The sequence below is a fragment of the Candoia aspera genome, chromosome 15 (assembly GCF_035149785.1).
Source record: "Candoia aspera isolate rCanAsp1 chromosome 15, rCanAsp1.hap2, whole genome shotgun sequence".
Taxonomy (NCBI): domain Eukaryota; kingdom Metazoa; phylum Chordata; class Lepidosauria; order Squamata; family Boidae; genus Candoia; species Candoia aspera.
Window position 1 is genome coordinate 5,308,991 of NC_086167.1, and position 18,800 is coordinate 5,327,790.

General features: G+C 45.9%; 2 protein-coding genes across 3 annotated transcripts in view; both read left to right on the plus strand.

The window, feature by feature from the left end:
• GAS2L1 (growth arrest specific 2 like 1) overlaps positions 1-18,800 on the plus strand; it is a 338,981-nt gene that overhangs the window by 309,996 nt on the left and 10,185 nt on the right. The gene's annotated exons all lie outside the window — the stretch shown is intronic.
• The window catches only part of ASCC2 (activating signal cointegrator 1 complex subunit 2), a 33,811-nt gene that overhangs the window by 12,141 nt on the left and 2,870 nt on the right, over positions 1-18,800 (plus strand). For both annotated transcript variants that reach the window (XM_063315365.1, XM_063315364.1), the window contains exons 6-17: positions 1,831-1,898; positions 3,349-3,459; positions 4,954-5,066; positions 6,254-6,328; positions 6,530-6,637; positions 7,431-7,499; positions 8,196-8,270; positions 10,452-10,626; positions 11,131-11,345; positions 12,763-12,882; positions 13,517-13,741; positions 16,126-16,225. In XM_063315365.1, coding sequence (XP_063171435.1) covers positions 1,831-1,898; positions 3,349-3,459; positions 4,954-5,066; positions 6,254-6,328; positions 6,530-6,637; positions 7,431-7,499; positions 8,196-8,270; positions 10,452-10,626; positions 11,131-11,345; positions 12,763-12,882; positions 13,517-13,741; positions 16,126-16,225 — 1,454 coding nt within the window. The remainder of the gene's footprint in view (positions 1-1,830; positions 1,899-3,348; positions 3,460-4,953; positions 5,067-6,253; positions 6,329-6,529; positions 6,638-7,430; positions 7,500-8,195; positions 8,271-10,451; positions 10,627-11,130; positions 11,346-12,762; positions 12,883-13,516; positions 13,742-16,125; positions 16,226-18,800) is intronic.

Consider the following 18,800-nt stretch of genomic DNA (forward strand, 5'->3'; position numbering starts at 1 on the left):
AATATGTTGGCACAGTGAATATTTGCTTGGTTTAATAAGGATTTTTTAATAAGGATTTCTGGAATATTCTAATGAAAATTAAACTCCAGCCACCATTAAAAAACCATAGCTCAGTGGCATGCATGATTAGTCCGTTCAATGAGACTGAATATTTGGATATCACTCATTGAACTAAAGGAGCTATATTAGTCTTTTCAATTGTTTGTTTGGCTCCCCACCTTGAGCTGATTTTAAAAAGAGAATTAATACAGGCCAGTATTTTCAGAATGTTGTTCAAAAATCGGTTGAGTCATGCATGAAGCATTGGATAGAGATACGTTGCACATTTTTGGTCTGCTTCCATCTCTCTTGGGGGTCTGCAGGCTTAAACAGTTCCTTCAAGGTTGACCTAAGCTAAGAAACTCAGAAATTTTGCTATGTTCAGATAGTGACCTGCTGCCAGTCTCGAAAATGGTCCAATTCTTGTTTTGTTTTGCTTTGTGTCTGAAATGCAAGTCTGGATCTTGGTATGAGGAAGGAGTGAGTTTTTGACAGGAGACTACTCAATTAAATTCACATCTCTTGCCTGAATTCTCAGCATTGACTGACGTATTTGGCAAAAAGCCCATTGTCCTCAAAGTGGTGGATATTTGACCTTGAATCAATCAGTCCCATTTCTTAGAGTGGCCACCCGTGAACTTCATGGCTTTGTCCCCTGACTTGGCTAGATTCAGCTCTTAACACTCTTCCCCAGAATGCTTGCTCCAACAGCCTCTTCACTCATACAGCTAAACCAAGATTGTGTTCAACCGTTAGTGACTAGGCAACCTTGGTTGGGTTCACACAACACATTAAGCCAAAACTAAACAAGGCCATCTTCTAGCTAAGAACAAGGGATGAACCCAGCCAAATGTGCCTTGGTTGAATGGCTGTTCCCAATTCAAAATTTACCATCTTATGCAGAGTTGGGTAAGGCATGTATAAGGATGACTCACTGAATAGGAGATTCAGAGAGATGTTAATCTATGGGATTCATATGTACTGTATCCCTCTGAAAATAACCCTTCCTCTGTGATGTGTCTCTTTCCACTAGTTTCACTTTCTGAATAAGACTTCTAGTTTGTTTCTAGATGTCTTTCTGAGTTGGGTTCTAGTCAACTAGCTGTATGCTGGCTAGATGTGTGCAGTATTTGGATCTGAAATGGGCAACGGTGCTTAGGATCTGGTGTGAGTGTGCTTACTGGACCTGTCGGTGGCCCCTTAAAGAAACTGAGCCTTTTTTGTGTTTGACTTGAGGAGGCGTTCTAGAGGTGGCAAAGGGCCACCATCCCATCATCACCTCTAACTCAAGCACATATTTTCCTGAGCTCAGATGTCCAGTAAGCCCTGGAGAAGGTGCGGCTCCTTTAAAGGGCTGTTGATAAATACTGAGTCGGAGCCTGCATTGGTTCCGGATATTGCACACGCATAGTTCCATGCCAGTTGTTGGAGAATACACACAGCAGTATGTTCTGGGGGTCCCAGCTTGTTTTTGGCTTCCTTCAGGCAACTGGTTGACCACTTCAGAAACAGAAAGACCAGCTGGTGGGCCTCCTACCACATCCAGCAGAACTCTTTTTAAATTCTGATATATTTTCAGGGTAACTGCTATCAGACCCCCCAAATGAATAAAAACTCCAAGGAAAAATTGAAGATGGGGAAGAAGCTTGCTGTTTCACCTGTGGTACTGGTACAATGTGATCCCCTAGTTCTGTGAAACAACTGCAGGGCGATCATAGCTAATGTGAAACCTTGAATCATTTAACTAGCCTTTTCTCTCTGTCTTTTTTTCCTCTCTGCCCTGCCGCTCAGGAAACATCTTCACTCAACAGCCAAGTTATTTCAGCGATTTGGATGAAACCATGCCTACAATTCTTCAGGTGCTTTTTCTTCTCTGGGGATATTTCAGAGCTACTCAGAGACAGTATATAGCCCATGCTCTTTATGGGGTGGTGTAAAATTGCTGGGCATATGCAGTGCCACACATGAACCGCCCAGGGTCCCCCGTGTGGGAGAGATGGGCGGTGATAAAAATATGATAAATAAAACAAATAAATAAATAAACCCTTCACCTTCATGAGAAGGAAGTGTGGTCCCAGCTGGTCGCTGCTAGGACTCCCCAGTGGCCAACCACCTGAGGGCTGCCGCTGGAAACATGCCGTGCAGAGCAGCAGCTATGTTTGATTCTCGATTGCCAAGGAATCTTGCTAATCATTGATTAAATAAATAAATAAATAAAACTAAAAGTTTCTTCTGGAGGTAGATTACTTCTTCATCTGGTCACCCCAGCAGGCATAGTCCTAAATGAAGTAGCCAAAAAGTGCCCCCACATGATCCAAAAGCAACACGTTTGTACCCCCAAGGGTCTCCAGACCTTCACAGGTGCTTGATTCCCCATCCCTGTGCAATGTCTTGCCTTTTAAACTCTACTCAGTGCTTAGAAATATCCATAGAATCATAGAAGGGACCTTGGGGGGGTCTCCTAGCCTTAACTTCCTGCCCATTGTTTTACAAGGAAATAGCTACCTTTATACACTTTTTTAAAAGGCTGGCTTCCAAGATTTTAGAAGTAGGCAGTTCTGTCCCTGTCTTTACTGGTAGCCTTATATTGATAGAACCTTTTGCACATACAGGTAGTCCTCGTTTAGCGACTGCCTCATACAGTCACCATTCACGGTTACAATAGTGATGAAGAAGTAACTTTGCAACCAATCCTCTCATTTACAACCTTCAAGGGTCTGTAAAGCAAAGGAAAGCCGAAGTCAGGTCATAAGCCCAGTTGTGGTTTCCCTTCGCAGCCGCTTCGCTTAATGACCATGTTGCCAGTCCCAGCTGTGGTCGCTAAACGAGGGCTCCCTGTACCTCCCCTGTAGGGCTGTTGTGCACAGAAAAGCCATTTAATGCAGGTTTCATTGCGAACAAGAGACACTGGCACATATTAAGATTCTGCTTGGGAAACTGCATCTCCCAGCCCAGCAGATTTTTCATCACGACCCACCAACCCTCGCTTTCCAAACCATGGTTCTAAAAAAGAAAGGGGTGGGGGAGAGCTAAGTGATCTGCCAAGACACGAATGGAACGGTCGTAACTTTGCAAGGTAGATGCCAACAGGAAAACCGCCAGCATCGAAAAGGGTCTGCGTGCACATGTGCTTGGACGGCTGGTGGTTGAAGGGCTGGTTACACCTGATTTTACTTTTTAGTCAGAGCAACTCCCTCTTGCTCCCCACCCCAAGAGGGCAGATAACCTGGGTCAGACAGTGACCCACAATAAAAGCCAGGCTGCATTCCACAAAGTGTCTTATTTGTGAATCTGCCCTTTGCCTTCTAGGTTTTCAGCAACATCCTGCGTGCCTGTGGCTTGCAGGGAGAAGGGGCTTCGGCTATGCCACAGAAGCTGGAAGAAAGGGTCAGGACGACTCCAGGGGGAATTCCTTTGCAGGTGGGGGTCGCCCTTGCGGTCAGGATCTTTCCTCCCGGCTTGGTCACAGCATTCCACCCAACTGCAGTCCTGTTGTCTCCCCCCCACCCCCCCAACCATGCCAAGAACTTTTCTTTCAGCCTGCCTATGGTTTTAACTAGTCTTTCTTTCTCTTGTTTGTCCTGTGACTGGGCGAGGCAGTTTTCCCCGTCACATGCTTTTTTGTTAAAGCGCATGACTGCATTTCCATTATCTGCATGCTCATGGCATCTCACTGAATAGTTAAAATGTCTTGAAAGACTTCACAAAGCAGATGTTGCTCAGATGCATGTCAGAACAGGCAGGGAGAGAGGAGATGATAGACCTTGGGAGAGGGTTTGCTGCGCTCTAACAGGCTGAGAGAGTTTGAAAGCGAGAGACTGCTTTGGGGTCAGGCTTAAAAGAGCAGAGAGCAAGTCCCCAAAGCCAGATGAAACAACAAGAAGATACATCCCACTTCGGTGCGTTGAAATCTGGTCTTGCGTTCTTTTCCTTCAACAATTTCACGTTAACAAATTGCTTTGTACAAACTGAATTCAACAACAAAACAGAAACAACAAAAGTTTGACCTTCCTTTTTTGAGTTGGGTCTCAGCTCTGCTGTTAACCTGAGAAGACTCAGAGAGGTTGGAGTGCCAGAGACAGGCCGTAGATGGGAAGCTTTGTTGGTGCTAAAGCGAGAAGAATGAAAGAAAAGGCTTGTCAAGAAGCCTTCAAAAACTGCTGGCCTGCAGAAATATGGGCGGGGTGGCTGGGGGACAGGCAGAGAGGGAAATGGTCTGCTTAGTTTCTCCTGTAGCAGCCATGCGTAGAAAAGGGAAGTGTTTGGATATGTGATTAAATGGGGAATAATGCTTTAACCACTTGCTTGCTAGTGGGGGAAAAGAAAGGGGAATTGAAGGCAGGAAATAATTGGATTTGCATAACAGGATTATGGAATTCTTGAGCATATGATGGTGGGGCGAATGCCCTGGTGCCCACTGGTCAGCCTTTTCACTGTCAGAAACAACTGTGCGGGCCTTGTGAAAAGTTATTCCCAGCCCTTTGCTCTCCTAATAGGCCAGCCTCACCAATCAAGATTTGCTAGTGACTGGAAGCTATGGTTTCTTAGGGGAACAACAAGCCAGGTGATTCCAGTTTGCAGGTTACATTCGGCAAACCTGAAAAATCCCCTTCTGTAGTTTGACCCAGTAGTTAGATAAATCACAGAAAGAGGCTTCCTGGTTGGCTTAACCACGCAGGAAAGAGCCGGTAGGGTTCGTTAGTACGGCCGTGCACCCAAGGGAAGTCAGAACTCTGGCTTCCGATTGTATACCAATCAGCCCCGTGTCTGTGGGAGGGGAAAGGGGGGAACCCTCCAAAACTTTTCCCCAACTTGGTGCCCCTCCAAATGTATTGGGACTGCATGGGATTTGTAGTTTCCATACAGGTTTGGAACCTGAATGTGGAAAAAAGTCTCTCTTCTGTCTCTTCCTAGGAGCTGAAAGATATTGTACTATACGTGTGCGACAGCTGCATCACCCTTTGGGCCTTCCTAGATACCTTGCCGTTGGCTAGCCAGACTTTCCGAAAGCATGACTTCTGTTTCAGGTATCGTTTTAGGCTGCCGGCGTGTTTCTGTTGCAGTGGAAGGGGTGTGCTTGAGAAAGTATCCAAGCTGCGGGTGTCTCGGATGCCCTCCGGTGCCTTTTGCACGGAGCCCGTTTAAAGGTGGGGTGGTTTTCATGACGTTCCCAGGGCTGGTTTCCGTCCACAGCCGCTCTTTTCTAGGGGCTGTTTGTTTTTTTAATGCATTTAAAGCAAAGCCATTCTTGCTTACGTTTACCGTAGTTAAGCTTCTGTCATGTTTGTATACTGTTAATTTTGCCATTGCCGCATATTCTCCCAAGTTTAAGTTCCCAGTCCGATATTGTCAGAACGATGTCTTTTTTCCCAGCATTGTGCAGTTTGTCCTCGTAGCCGTTAGAGGCGGTTTTGAAGTTCACAATGCTGTGCAAGTGGGTTACTGGGGGAGGAAAAGTGTCATTTGACTTTAGGCACCAAAATGTCAGGGGGGGTCTATTTAAAGTGTCCGTTGGGCATTAATTAATATTAAAAGGGAAAGAAAAACCATCGTTCTGTTCATAGGGATATAGATGCTAAAAGAAAATGGAGCTTTAATGCAACAACAACAACAATAATTATAACTTATTAAACCTTTATGCTGCCCAACTCTCAACAGCTCTGGGCAACTCACAACAATCAAAGAAATTATAATAAAATCAATAAAGCGTAGAAGATATTACAGGTAGTCCTCGACTTACAAACACAATTGGGACCGGATTTTCCATCGTAAGTCGTCGTGGTCGTAAGTTGAGTTACCACATGACCAGACCAGATTTTATGACCATTTTTATGGCAGACGTTTAGTGAGTCACCGCGCTTGTTAAACAAATCACTGAGGTCGCTAAGCAAATCCAGCTTCCCCAGTGGGCGTTTTTTGCCGGAAAAGGGCAAAAAAGTCACAAAACACATGACCGCAGGAGACTGCAACCAGTCGTTAATGTGCCCGAAATGTGATCATGTGATCTAAGGCTTCCTGTTTTCTTTGCCTGCTGAGATGTGTATTCAAGAGATGCCAACAACTTTGCTGCATGTAGAGCTGTGTTCTTGGTTCTCTGGCATCTTCTGAGATCCATCTTAGCATTTTCTCCCCATTCTCTCCTTCCCCCGCACCCCTGGCCTTGATTGGCCGTTCGATAAAAGCCCACTCACTTGTTTGCTCCTTGTGTGGACAGGCTAGCTGCTTTTTATGAGCTGGTGGTCCCCGAGTTGGAATCTGCTATCAAGAAGCGGCAACACGAGAATATCAGGTTGGTGTTTTAGAGAGATGGCCTCACTTTTCATTGTTTCTGTAGTTTTCTCTGCAAAGGTCTGAACAGTACTTGAGACCTGCTTGCGCCAGCTGTTTATTTGGCACACATTTTTATTGGGTTCTCCTGCCTTTTAAGCTGAACATCTTGGGGGTAACTTCCGTGACCACGTGGATTCAGTTTCTCCCCCCTGCCCTTTAGACTATTGTCGGATTTATGGAGGAGGCTGTCTCATTCTCGGAAGAAGATGTTGGAGATGTTCCATGTTCTGGTCAACCAGCTGTGCCTTCAGCCCATTTTGGAAAGCAGGTATGCCATGTCTTGGAGCCTGGGCCAGAGGGCGGAAAATGCTCCTTTCCTGAAGAGTCATGTTCCCTTTGTGGAAATCTCTTGTGGGCTGTGTGCTAGTGATGTGCAAGGCTGAGTCACTTCTCTCTTCAATGCATGCCCATCTCTAGTCTCAGACACGTTTCCCCGTCCCACCCCCACTTCCTTCCTCTGCTGTCTGTCTCTTCTGTGCCCAAATGTTTTCTCTGTTTTGGTCCTTCTTCAGGCATTGGGCTGTAAAAATGAAAAATCCATTGGTAGCAATCTGCACTTTGCTTTCCCAGATTGCTTGCCAGATCTGTTGCTGGACAGCAAAAATCAACCCCAGGGCAACAGTTTCAAAGGATGCAGAAGAAGAGGGTGGGTGGACTAAGCTGAAGAAAAACCATTTCAGCCCATTCCAGCAGCTCTTGTTTAGAGTCAGCATGATATGCTAGTGAATATATTGGACACCCAGTACACACTGGGTGACTTGAGGCCTGTTACGCTCCTCTGAACTCTTCCTACCTCACAGGGTGGTTATCAGGGGAAGATAAGGGGAGGGTCCTGTGTTGGTGTCCCAGGCACTCAGATAGCATTGGGATATTGTTGATGATAAGGTAGAGCAAACTGGCCTCCTCCAGCCTGGCTGGGGATTCTGGGAGGTGCAGTCACTGATCAGTTGAGCAGTTGAAAAAAACAGCAGCACAGAGCTCAACCTTAGCATTAACATCCCTGAAACACGGCCTCTGCCTGAATCAGTTCCACTGATCATGTGCAACTATTTTTCTTACAGCTGTGACAATATCCAGGCTTACGTGGAAGAGTTCCTACAGATGTTCACCTCTGTGCTCCAGGAGACGAGGTGAGAGACCGGGACGCAAATTTTCTTCCCTGCAGACGCGGCTCCGACCGCAGTCGCAGAGGCAAACTTGGGAGTGAGGAGGGTGGGGAGAATCAAGACTCACGTCTGCTCGATCTGTTCCTCGGCTGTCCTCACTAAGGGTCTGAAGCAAAACCACAGGTTGATGTGCTGGTAGGCAAGATTAGGAGGAAGACCTCGGGGTTTTTTCCTGCCTCAGACAACTGGCAACCTGAGTTGGAAGAACGAAGCTTTGGGTGCAACACCCAGCTCTCTCTATCTGTTTCAAATGGCTGGGTTTTCAAAAACGTGCTCTCCTTTTCTTATCGCCCTTTTGGTCTTGGGAGATCGACAGGGCTGTGATGATGCAACAGCCTCAACCCAGTTAATCCCTTTCTTAAATTCATGCAGTCTGGTGAATGATAGGATAATCCAACAGGCTGGGTTCATAAAACCCAAGAAGCCCTCACCCCACCAAAAAAAACCCTAATTAAGCTTTACGCTAAGCAGCTTAGCCTGGTTATATGAACGCTTTTGCTGGCCCTTTGACTGGATTAAGTATACTGTGTGAACGCAGCCCTTGTGTGTACGTTTCCAGGCCTTGAGCCCATAATCTGCAGTCAGTAGTTTCTCTGCTGAGGTGACAGAGCATGTGCTTCCTCATAAATCATGGGTGGATTTGCATCTCTCCACTTTCAGGTTTCTCCGAGACTATGATGAGCTGTTCCCTGTAGCAGATGATGTCAGCCTCCTCCAGCAAGCCTCTTCAGCTCTGTATCCTTTGCCATGGATGAGAATGGCTAGTTCGTTCAATCCACGACCAACCATTGAGTCTAAAAATATTGGTGGGCAAGTTTGCAGATGGAGGCAGAACTGTGGAAAAGATGCGCCCCATTGCTTTTAACTTGTTTCATCCATTCAACAATACATGCAGGCTTAGGACTGAGTCCCCCTCTTCTTCCAAACCTGACTTAGATTTCTCCCCAGCTGCTATCTGTCAGCCCTTCGAGGTAGACCAGACTAGGAAACCCATGTTATGAATGCTAATGCTACTTTTATTATTGGGTTACAGTGACAGAGTCGTCCAAGTCTGAATGTGTTTCCTCCCTCTCACCCTTTATCCCAAAGAGAACTAGGGAGGGTCAAGTCTGAGACGCTTTTTCAAATTACATTTCTGCCCTGCACTCAAATTTCTTTTATCTGACTATTGCCTTGGTTGTGATTCTTCCTCCTGTTCTTCAAGGTTGTTTCTTCTGCCCGTTATATTATCTTTGGCTGTGTGTGGAGAGATCTGACTTGCACAGGGAAGGGTTTCCAGTCTGGATAGAAATGGGTCTGCATTAGAGAAGGGGCAGTGTTGTTGTTGTTGTTAAATTGGCGTGCCACCAGGCCTTTTCAGATCCACAGCAGCTTAGAGCAGCACACAAACACAGTAGAACGTCCACAGTAAAGGATGAAAATTAGATCATAATCCCATAGCATCAAAACATAATACAATTCCCTCAAACAAAAGCTGGAAACAGCAATTACAATACCCAAAATGGGAATGATGATTATTCTTGAGCTAGAAATGTATCGCTCTGGGTGGTTTACTGAGGGCAGAAGTAAAATAGAAGGGAATCTCTTAATCTTCATATAACTTTGAGGGTTGCCTTCATAGCTGGAAACTTCACCTACATTATAAAGCCAGTAGAATTAAATTTGCTTTGGGACAAAAGATCATGCAGGATATTACTCATCTCTCTGTCTCTGACGGGTGAGTATCAGCCAAGGGGTCCTAACTATCCTACAGTTAGATCCACTCCTTCGATGTCTCAGTGAATGAAATTATGGGGATACTGATGAATAATAGGCTGGTGAGCCTCAGCCCACAGAGGTGGAATCTATGCACGACTGCCACTCGGCTGGCCGCTTTCAGGTGCAAAGTGTCATGAGTAAGGATGGCGAGCCGCATTTCTTGGTTTTCTGAAGACATTTCTAAACGTATCTCCTTAATTGCTTGTTCCTCCCTCTTTTGATGGGAGGAGGAGTTTGTTAGGATTGATGTCCTAACAACCAGGAAACACACTGAGACAAGGAACTGGTCTCTAATATTTATTGTTAGTACTTAGCAGGAATCCTAACAAACTGAAGAAGCGTGGGAAAAACCCAGACATATAACCCCCAAGGGTTAAGGCGGTCCCGATCTGTGTCTCTTTGAATGGCTGACCAATTCCTCAGTGCTACACATGCGCTTGACAGTCTGGATGGGAGCCCCCTGCTCGCCATCCTTACTCATGACACAAAGAAGCCTTGGTGTTCTCTGAGCTTGTTCCTTTTCCTGCAGAATTTATTTGTTTGTTTATTTATTTATTTATTTATTTATTTATTAAACAAATTTATAAGGCTGCCCAACTCATGGTGACTCCGGCTGACTTAACATGGTTAAAAACCCTAAAAACACAACACGCACCCTGCAGAGGCAGCAAACACATTAAAATCAGCCACTTGATTGGCTCCGAAGCGACCTGGGGTCCCCAGGCCCACTGACAAAACCACGTCTTCAAGGCCTTCCAGAAAAGGAGCCAAGAGGGGGGCCAATCTTATCTCTGGGGGAATGATGCTCCAAAGGGAGGGAGCCAGCATGGAGGAGGCCCTTTTCCTCGGCCCCACTAGATGTGCTTCCCTAACTGAAGGGACCCGCAACATACTCTGCCTCCCTGCTCTGGCGGGCCAGGTAGATGTGACTGGGGAAAGGTGGTCCTGCAAATAACCTTTAATTTCATTAACTGTCTAGGTAACATCAGTGCAATCAGTGCAAAGAGGTCTGTGTTCCTGTTATCTCTGTGACAGGAGCATGTTTCTGCGACCTGACAATTGAGGGAATAATTCTTAAGGGTGATACTAACAGAGCTGCTGCGCGAACGTTCTGTGCATATGGAGGATTGGGAAAGTGCCCTTAACCCCACTGGACAGAGATGAAACTCGGACGTCTTATATTTTGCAAGCTGTGGAAAGTGCCTGGGACAGGACAGACAGAAGGAGAAAGACGGTTCAAGACCCATCCCCCTCAGAAACCACAGCTTTGGCCATCACAGGGCCCAGTGCCTCAGAGGGACTGGAAAATTTCGAGGAACAGGATCACCTGGAGGTAAGCATTTGGAGCAGACTGTCAGCCTGCCGCAAAGATGGTGGCTTTGTGGCTGATCTAGGCCATTCTTCTAGGGAGGAGATGTACCTAGGTCAGCCATTTCCCAGTGGAGAATTCTGGAAGGGCCCGTTGCAGCACATTTGAAGGGTACCACGTGAGAGGAGGCTGCTTTAAATGTATATGGAGGTTTGTGAGAGTCCCAGAGAAAATAGCACTTGCCTTGTTCCTGGGGACATGTACGGTATTCCTTGTGGAGCGTGAAAGCCCATCTGTGGATGAACGCTGCTTTGCAATGGGATGAGGGGGTGGAAAATAAGTATTTTGGGTGATGGGTTGTTGCTGCATTTGATCTAAATGTATTTGGTTTTAACTTCTTGACCTGAAGGAGGAAGAAGGCGTATTAGGTATGTTCGCCGCCTTGAGCTATTTATAAAAATAATAAAGGCAGGATAAAAATTAAATAAACAAATAAATAAACACAGCTTGTTGATTTGGCCTATCTAGTGTGCGGGAGCAGCTGCCGCCCCGCCAGCCCCTGTCTCTGGAGTGGAGCTGGATTCCCTGATCTCTCAAGTGAAGGATCTGCTCCCTGACCTCGGAGAAGGCTTTGTCCTGGCCTGCTTGGAGGAGTACAACTACAATGTGGAGCATGTAATCAACAACCTTCTGGAGGACAAGTTGGTGGCCTCCCTACAGAAGCTTGACCGAGCAATGCCTAGGTAAAGCTGGGAGGATTTTTAAAATTTGGGGACGGGAAGTCTGTGCCGTCCAGCTATTACTGAATGACAATTCATAATATCCTGTCAACGGCTTTGCTCGCTGGGGCAGTAGAGAATTGTAGTTTGGCAAGATCTGGAGGGCTGTAGGTTCCCCGGGCTTTTTTTTAACAGCTTGATGTGGCCTCTGTTGGCAAAACCATTTGGCAAAATATTGGAGAACGTTTATGCCTTTGAATTCCCTTTCCAAGGGAGGATGAATGCGAAAATGCTTTGGAAGAATGGTTGCCTGTGACCTTGCTCGAGGAATTTGATAGCCCATTGAGCTGATCCAAAGTGACTATTTTTGTATTCCAGAAGACTCTCCTTTTTAACCGGGCATTTGTCCAGAGATCCAAAATCTGGCTGCTGTGCTGTCTAAGCCATTGCAAAGTGATTGTCCATGTATCATTGTCCTTGATCTAAATCCTAGTTACTTGCAAGGCCTCTGGACACCTCCCTCGGCCCTAACTGTAGTCCCTGCCTTGTCTGACTTAAACAAAAAGCAGTCCGATTCTTTTAACTGAAAGCAAAACAAAACAAAACTTAAAACTGCCCTATCTGACTCAAACAAAACTTTCCAAAGCAAAGTGCCAGTCCACAACATGGTTTCTATTTCCAAGAACGATTCTGGGCTGCACATGCTCCCCGTCCCAACTCCAGCAATTATAGCAGGAAAAAACCCAGAGGGAGTCGAAACCCAGTGTTTTGTTTAGAAAGGTGCTCATCTGCTCAGAAAGCAAACAGGGGCACTCACCCCCAATTTTGACTTTGGAGAACACTTTGTGGGTGCTCTCACAAAATGGCTGCTGCTGAGGGACCGCCTGTTCGCAACATGGCTGTCACGGAAAGAAAACTGTAGATGAAGGCTTTCTGTCCGAATGCAACCATTCCTTTTTTGAGGGGTATGGGCAGCCTTCCGAAAAATGACAGGCATCATTTGAGAAAGTTGGTGGCACCAGCAGCTTCCCTTTACAAAAAGAGAAGAGAGCATTTTTAGAAAATACTAAATGTCCATTGGGTAAGGCAGTTTGATGGGCGCCAGGGGCCTGCGAAATGGGGAGAAGTCTGCAGGGAGTGAGAGAACAGCCGCACTGTTTGCTTTCTGATGCTCTCCCCTTGCAGCCCTTGTGGAAAGGAGGCCCTTTTGTAAGAATGCCCGACATATGCTTGTAAAATTCAAAACCTGCTGGCTGGCCCAGAAGACTTGGGAACTCAGCTCCTGGATCACTCTGCAGATCTACGCTGAATTCGGCCAGGCTCACGCTCAGGGACACGTTTTGCAGTCTTAAAACAGCTGTTTGTTTCCTGAAAGATTTGTTTGTCGTGCTTCTGGAAATGAAGACTTCTGTTGCTGTTTTTTAAAAAAACTTTCTGCCAGGCCTGTGAAACCAGACCCAACCCCTCTCGTCAGCTCCCGATGCAACGTTTTCCAGGACGATGAGTTTGATGTTTTCAGCAAGGATACGGTGGATGTCTCTCGGATTCAAAAAGGCAAAAGGTGAGTCTGCGCTGCTCCCCTCTAGCTCAGTGTTTCTCAACCTTGGTAACTTTAAGGTGTGTGGACTTCAACTGCCAGAATTCCCCAGCCAGCCTTTGCTGGGAACCCCCAGGCCAGGGATCGGCCATCTTTTTGGCGTATTTTACATATTGAAAATGTGTTAGGAGGATTCTTCCAGATTCTTCCCACTGAGTTTTCTTGTTAGTGTTTGTAAAATTATGTAAATTATGTAAAATGATGAGCCAGTTTGCTCTAGCGGTTAAGGCTCCAGGCTAGAAACCAGGAGAACGTGAGTTCTAGTCCTGCCTGAGGCGTGAAAGCAGCTGGGTGACTTTGGGCCAGTCACTCTCTCTCAGCCCAGCCCACCTCACAGGGTTGTTGTTGTGGGGAAAAGAGGAGGGGGAGGAGGAGGAAGTATTAGGTATGTTTGCCACCTTGAGTTATTTATAAAATAAGAAAAGTGGGATTAAAAATCTAAAAAAATTAAGCAAATGCCCAATTTAACAACATCAATACTTGTGGAAAAGGAGTTACTAGAGAGGAACACAAGTGGAATATCTAAATAAAAGGTAACCCCCACCCCCAAGATACCAAGTTGTGCCCAAATTTTGTTTGTTTTCTCTCCTGGTTGCAGGAGCGACAAAGCCACCACCAAAAGCTTACTGAATGACAAGCGCCTGGTGAAGGAGCAGAGGGAACGCTACAGCCAGTATTCTGTGATCGTCGAGGAGGTCCCCGAGCCAAGCGGGTGGAACCTCTTCTCCCAGGAAGACTACGAGGACGAATATGATGATACCTACGATGGCAACCAGGTGGGAGCAAATGATGCTGACTCGGATGATGAGCTGATCAGTAGAAGGTGAGCTGGGGACCATCTGCACCAGTGCTTGATTATCACAGCTGCAGCAACTCTTGGTTAGGATTTAGGGCCTCCTGCTTTCCTGTCTCTTTAGTGGTCATCTGGACCATTGATTGATCGATTGATCGATCGCTCAAATTTAGCCACCGCCCATCTCCCCCAAAAGAGGGACTCTGGGCGGTTTACAATAAAATCAGGCGCAAAATATAAACATTAAAATCTCATAAAACAGCTATTATAAAAAACAGTAAATAAATAGAATCCAAGAAAGGTATAAAATCCAGGCTGGTGGGAGGGACTCTAGGGTGCGAGCCACCCCCAAGGATGGTTATTCACTTTCCCGCCCCACGCGAGACGGCAGAACCAGGTCTTCAGGGCCTTCCGGAAGGTCAGGAGTGAGGGGGCCTGCCTCACCTCCGAGGGCAAGACATTCCAGAGGGCGGGGGCCACTACAGAGAAGACCCGTTTCCTGGACCCCGCCAGATGAACTTCTCTTATGGGCGGGGTCCGCAACATGCCCTCTCTGGATGATCGGGTGGGGCTGGCCGATGTAATGGGGATGAGACTTTTCCATATCTTGGCTGGGTTCACGTGACGGGCGAAGCTTGATTCACATGGGAAGGCTAATCTGTGGTTTAACAAGGTGGCAGAATCCAACCCTTTCCTTAGTAAATTGCTTAAACAAGACCCACACATTTGGGCACGGGGTATAAGGTGAATACAATTCTGCTAGACCAACTTCTGTGTGATTTTGTTCTACATGCACGGTGTGATTAAGAGCCCACAGAGAACTCAGTTGCACAAACTCTTTCACTGGAGGTGCAGTAATGATGGGAGATGCCATGAAAATGAGCTCAGCTGAATGAAATTGCAAGGAGCTGGAGGCCAGAGTGACAATGGCTGTGGATGATTGGCAGTAGAAAGAAATGGGTCTTGGTGTTTTAGACTCTGGCGTGGAAGATCTGGGTTCAAATAGTCACAGAGCTTTGTAGGGGACAATGGATTAGCCATAGAGTGGCTGGAATGAAGGAGTAGAAATATATGTGTTTTTAAAGTGGGTTTGAAAAATGACAAAATGTTAAAACTGTTTATACCAGGGTTTCTCAACCTCAGCAACTTTAAGATGTGTGGACTTCAATTCCCAGAATTCCTGCTGCCAGCCAGCTTGCTGCTTGGGGAATTCTGGGAGTTGAAGTCCACACATCTTAAAGCTGCTGAGTTTAAGAAACCTGGTTTATACATTCTGTATGAAGCAGAAAATACATTTCGTTTTGACCCCCAACACAAACCATCATGTTCTGTCAGTTCTTCCAGAAGGGAGAAACAAAACCTGGGATGTTTTAGTTGTACTGGGTCAAAATCTGGAGGGATCCCAGAATGATTCTCTGGAAAGAGTTGGGCAAAACTGGTGCCTGTCACCCCCTTTCTCCCCTCTGCCTCTGCATGTCCTGTGTGCTTCCCTGCAAAATTCCCAGTGCCTTTCCTTCCCTCCCTTCTCCAGCTGGTACCATCAGTGTCCCAGTGCATTATACCCCACTGGCCCACCCACATCACCTGATCTTCCAGTGTCTTCCCTTTTCCCTTAGTCTTGTTTTTCCCTTTTTTCGTGGTTTTACCCCCTTCCTTCAAAACACTTCTACTTAGAACAACCACATTTCAGTCTGTATCTGCATCAGAACAGCTCCATTTTGCTCCATGTATGATCTAAAACAAGTGAATCATACCTTTTCTGGTTCAGGCACAGACCACTTGAAACCAGATCTTCTGTACGCAAAATGATTTGTGTGCCTAATGTTTAGTATGTCACTAATTGCAGCTTTAACTGAGCACTTGGCCTAAGCCAGTCTTCTCTAACTTAGAGCCCTAGAGGTGTGGGTTGCAATCCAGCTGCACAACCGTCTGGGAATGTTGGATGTAATCCACACATACCTTGGGAGCAGCAGTTTGGGGAAAACTGGCTTAGACTTAGTTACCTGCCTCCAGTTATGGCTAACTGGGAAGCTTGGTTTGAACAGACTCACCTGGTTTGGTGTCCTTTGACTGCAACACTGATGTGCTGATTGTATTGTTAGGTGAGGGATCTGCTTATCTGAATCTGATTGTCAGAGTTTTCAGGACAGACCTTCTTGAAGATGGCCATCTGTCAGGCATAGCATGCAAGGCAGCCCGCCCCCCTTTAAGGAGTAGGGTTTGCCCTCTACTCTTTCTGCTTTCGAAAAGAGTGCCCTCGGAAGGTGCCATGTTTTCAGCTATGAGAACTGGAGCATCTCCGCAGCGGAGGAAACGCAAGCTCTTGAGAAGGGCTGCAGTTCTGCATTCATTGCGGCAGCGAAGCGTGGGCTTCTTGATGAGTCTCATCGTGTTGTTTTTCCACTTCCCTGAAGGCCGTTTACCATCCCCCAAGTCCTGAGATCGAAAGAGGAAGAGGAGCAGGAGGGGGAGGAAGATGAAGAAGAGGAGATGGAGGAGAAAGAGGCTCCAAAGGTGAGGGTCCCACACGCAGTTCTGGACGGTGGGAAGAGGTTATGGGACAATCCTGCCGTTTGAAGAGGAGAAGGATAGGCTGTTCCTGAGGGATCAGCAGTGGCAGCTATTCCAGAGCTACTGTGAGTGACAGCTTTTGCGGCTGGCTGGAGCCCTTCCTTACGTTTCTACCTCCAAGGTGAGGAACAAGGAACGTGTCCCCATATTCCGCCTCTTAGAGTGGATCCCTTCCCTCTTGTTAGGGAAGCGCTGCCTCTAAGTGGCCACAGCGTGAACTCCCTGCTCGGACACTGCTGAGGCAGCAACTTGGGGGTGGGGACCGGGGGTAGGAATAACCTGGGATGTGGCCGAAACTCTTCTGGCCATGCCAGAAGGAGCATCGGAAGACCCAGTCCTCGTGTCTGTTTCCTTTTCCGATGCTGAGTTTTCGAGACGCGCCACCTCCCTTGGGATCCCTGCTCTCCTCTCTCTGGTGGCCAGCCTGACAAAGCCCTTGGGGAGGAGTTTCCTCTTGCAGAACGTTCCCCTGCTACCATCAGCCTGGGAGGAGTAGCATTTCCAGGAAGTGAGACAGCTGGCTCAGTGGGTGGCCAGCCATACAGCCTTCCCTCGAGTCCTGGTGTCCAGTGTGGACTCGCCAAGGAGTTGACAGTTCTTGTCCCTGGAGGGAGACATTTTTAACGGTAGATATGCAAGGGCTGGCAGTTACATTTTATGAAGACCCCTATTCTCAAGGTTGTTATGTCCCTAGAGGAGCTGGTAGACATGGAAAGGAAACTTTGCTTTATATATAAACATATACTGTATATAAAGTACAGATTAAATAAGGAGCGTATATTGCTGTTCTGTGAGATGTTGCCCAGGCCTTTTGAATGTCCAACAGCATCTTGGTTTCTTCCTTCTTTCAGTTGCCCCTAACCGTGACATTTTCAAACTTTTGAAAGCCATTTCATGTGTTTTGGATTACCTGTCATTGTTCTGGCCCTTTGCTTTTTCTGTGCACGTTCATTTTTGCTACTGATGTCTTGCAAATTGCTGCAGACAGACAGGAGGGGCCAGAACATCTGCCTTGGCCTGCAAACGGTTTTGAAATGCAGTGCTGGATCTTTGCTCGTGATAAGAAGCTCAGGGGTTATGCAGAACGCTCTCAAGTCCAGTCGATGGCATTTCTAGTCAAAAGGATCTTGCAAATCAGAGCTGGGAAGAGCTGTCAGCATCCCTCAAGAGTTGCTGTCCATCAGAGGACATGTTTTATGTATCTTTAGCAATCACACCTGGAGAGGCAGCTGTGGAGCCTTTGGGACAAAAATAGGGACAATTTGGAATAGGAAATCCTTTTCCCCACACCAACTGCCAAATGCCACATTTGAAAATGAACAGCACCATGTGGATTGTGCTGTAGTTTCAACTGACAGTTTATTTAGGGTTCCCACCCCCCACACACTAAATATCTTTATTTTAAGCAATGTGGTCATTTATTTATTTATTTATATTTCAGATTTAGTCACCACCCATCAAAAAAGGGATCATCATGCTAACCCAGTGTTTCTCAAACTTGGCAGCTTTTTTTTTTCATAAAGCTTTATTAATTTTTCAGAATATAATTAAAGCACAAAATACAGAATATAGGACAGACAGAATACAAGTCTAAAAAAGAAAAGAAAAAACTAAAACAATGCAAGAATAGACAGAAAATCATAAAAGACAGGTGACTTCTGACCTTCCCCAAGACAGATACAAAAGCACATAAAAGTTTATTTATTTATTTAATTTTTATCCCAACTTTATTATTTTTATAATACTTTTATTATTATTATACTGTTATTATTTATAACTCAAGGCGGCGAACATATTTAATACTCCTTCCTCCTCCTCTTTTTCCCACAAGAACAACCCTGTGAGGTGAGTTGGGCTGGGAGAGTGACTGGCCCAAGGTCACCCAGCCCATCAAAACCCCAGATCAGAACTTCATATTTTTCCGTTACAAGCAAATAGTCCAAAAGTGGCTTCCAAATAGAAACAAATCCAGGTACAGTGTTCTCTCCTATCAATGCTGTCAGTTTAGCCATTTGCGCCGATTCTATTAACTTAATCATCCAGTCCTCCATGGAGGGAATTTGTGCATCCTTCCATCTCTGACCATATAAGCGTCTTGCTGCTGTTACTATATATAAGAACAGAGTCCCATGTTGCTTCTCAAACTGTTGGTCCATCAAACCGAAGAGAAACAGCTCTGGTTTCATTTGAAAGTCCACTTTGAGAATATTTTGAATAATAATTGATTCCATATTTGATTCCAGAATTTCTTAGCTTTTCCACAAGTCCACCATAAATGATAGAAAGTTCCTCCACCCTGTAAACATTTCCAACAAACATTTGGTGCCCCATTATACATTTTGGACAGCTTATCAGGAGTTCAGTACCAATGGTACATCATTTTATAAAAATTCTCTTTCAAATTATAATTCAAAGTAAATTTCATACCTTTGTTCCACATATTCTCCCATTGTTCAAGCATAATATTATACCCAAAATTCTTGGCCCATTTAGTCATACAATCTTTAACATATTCATC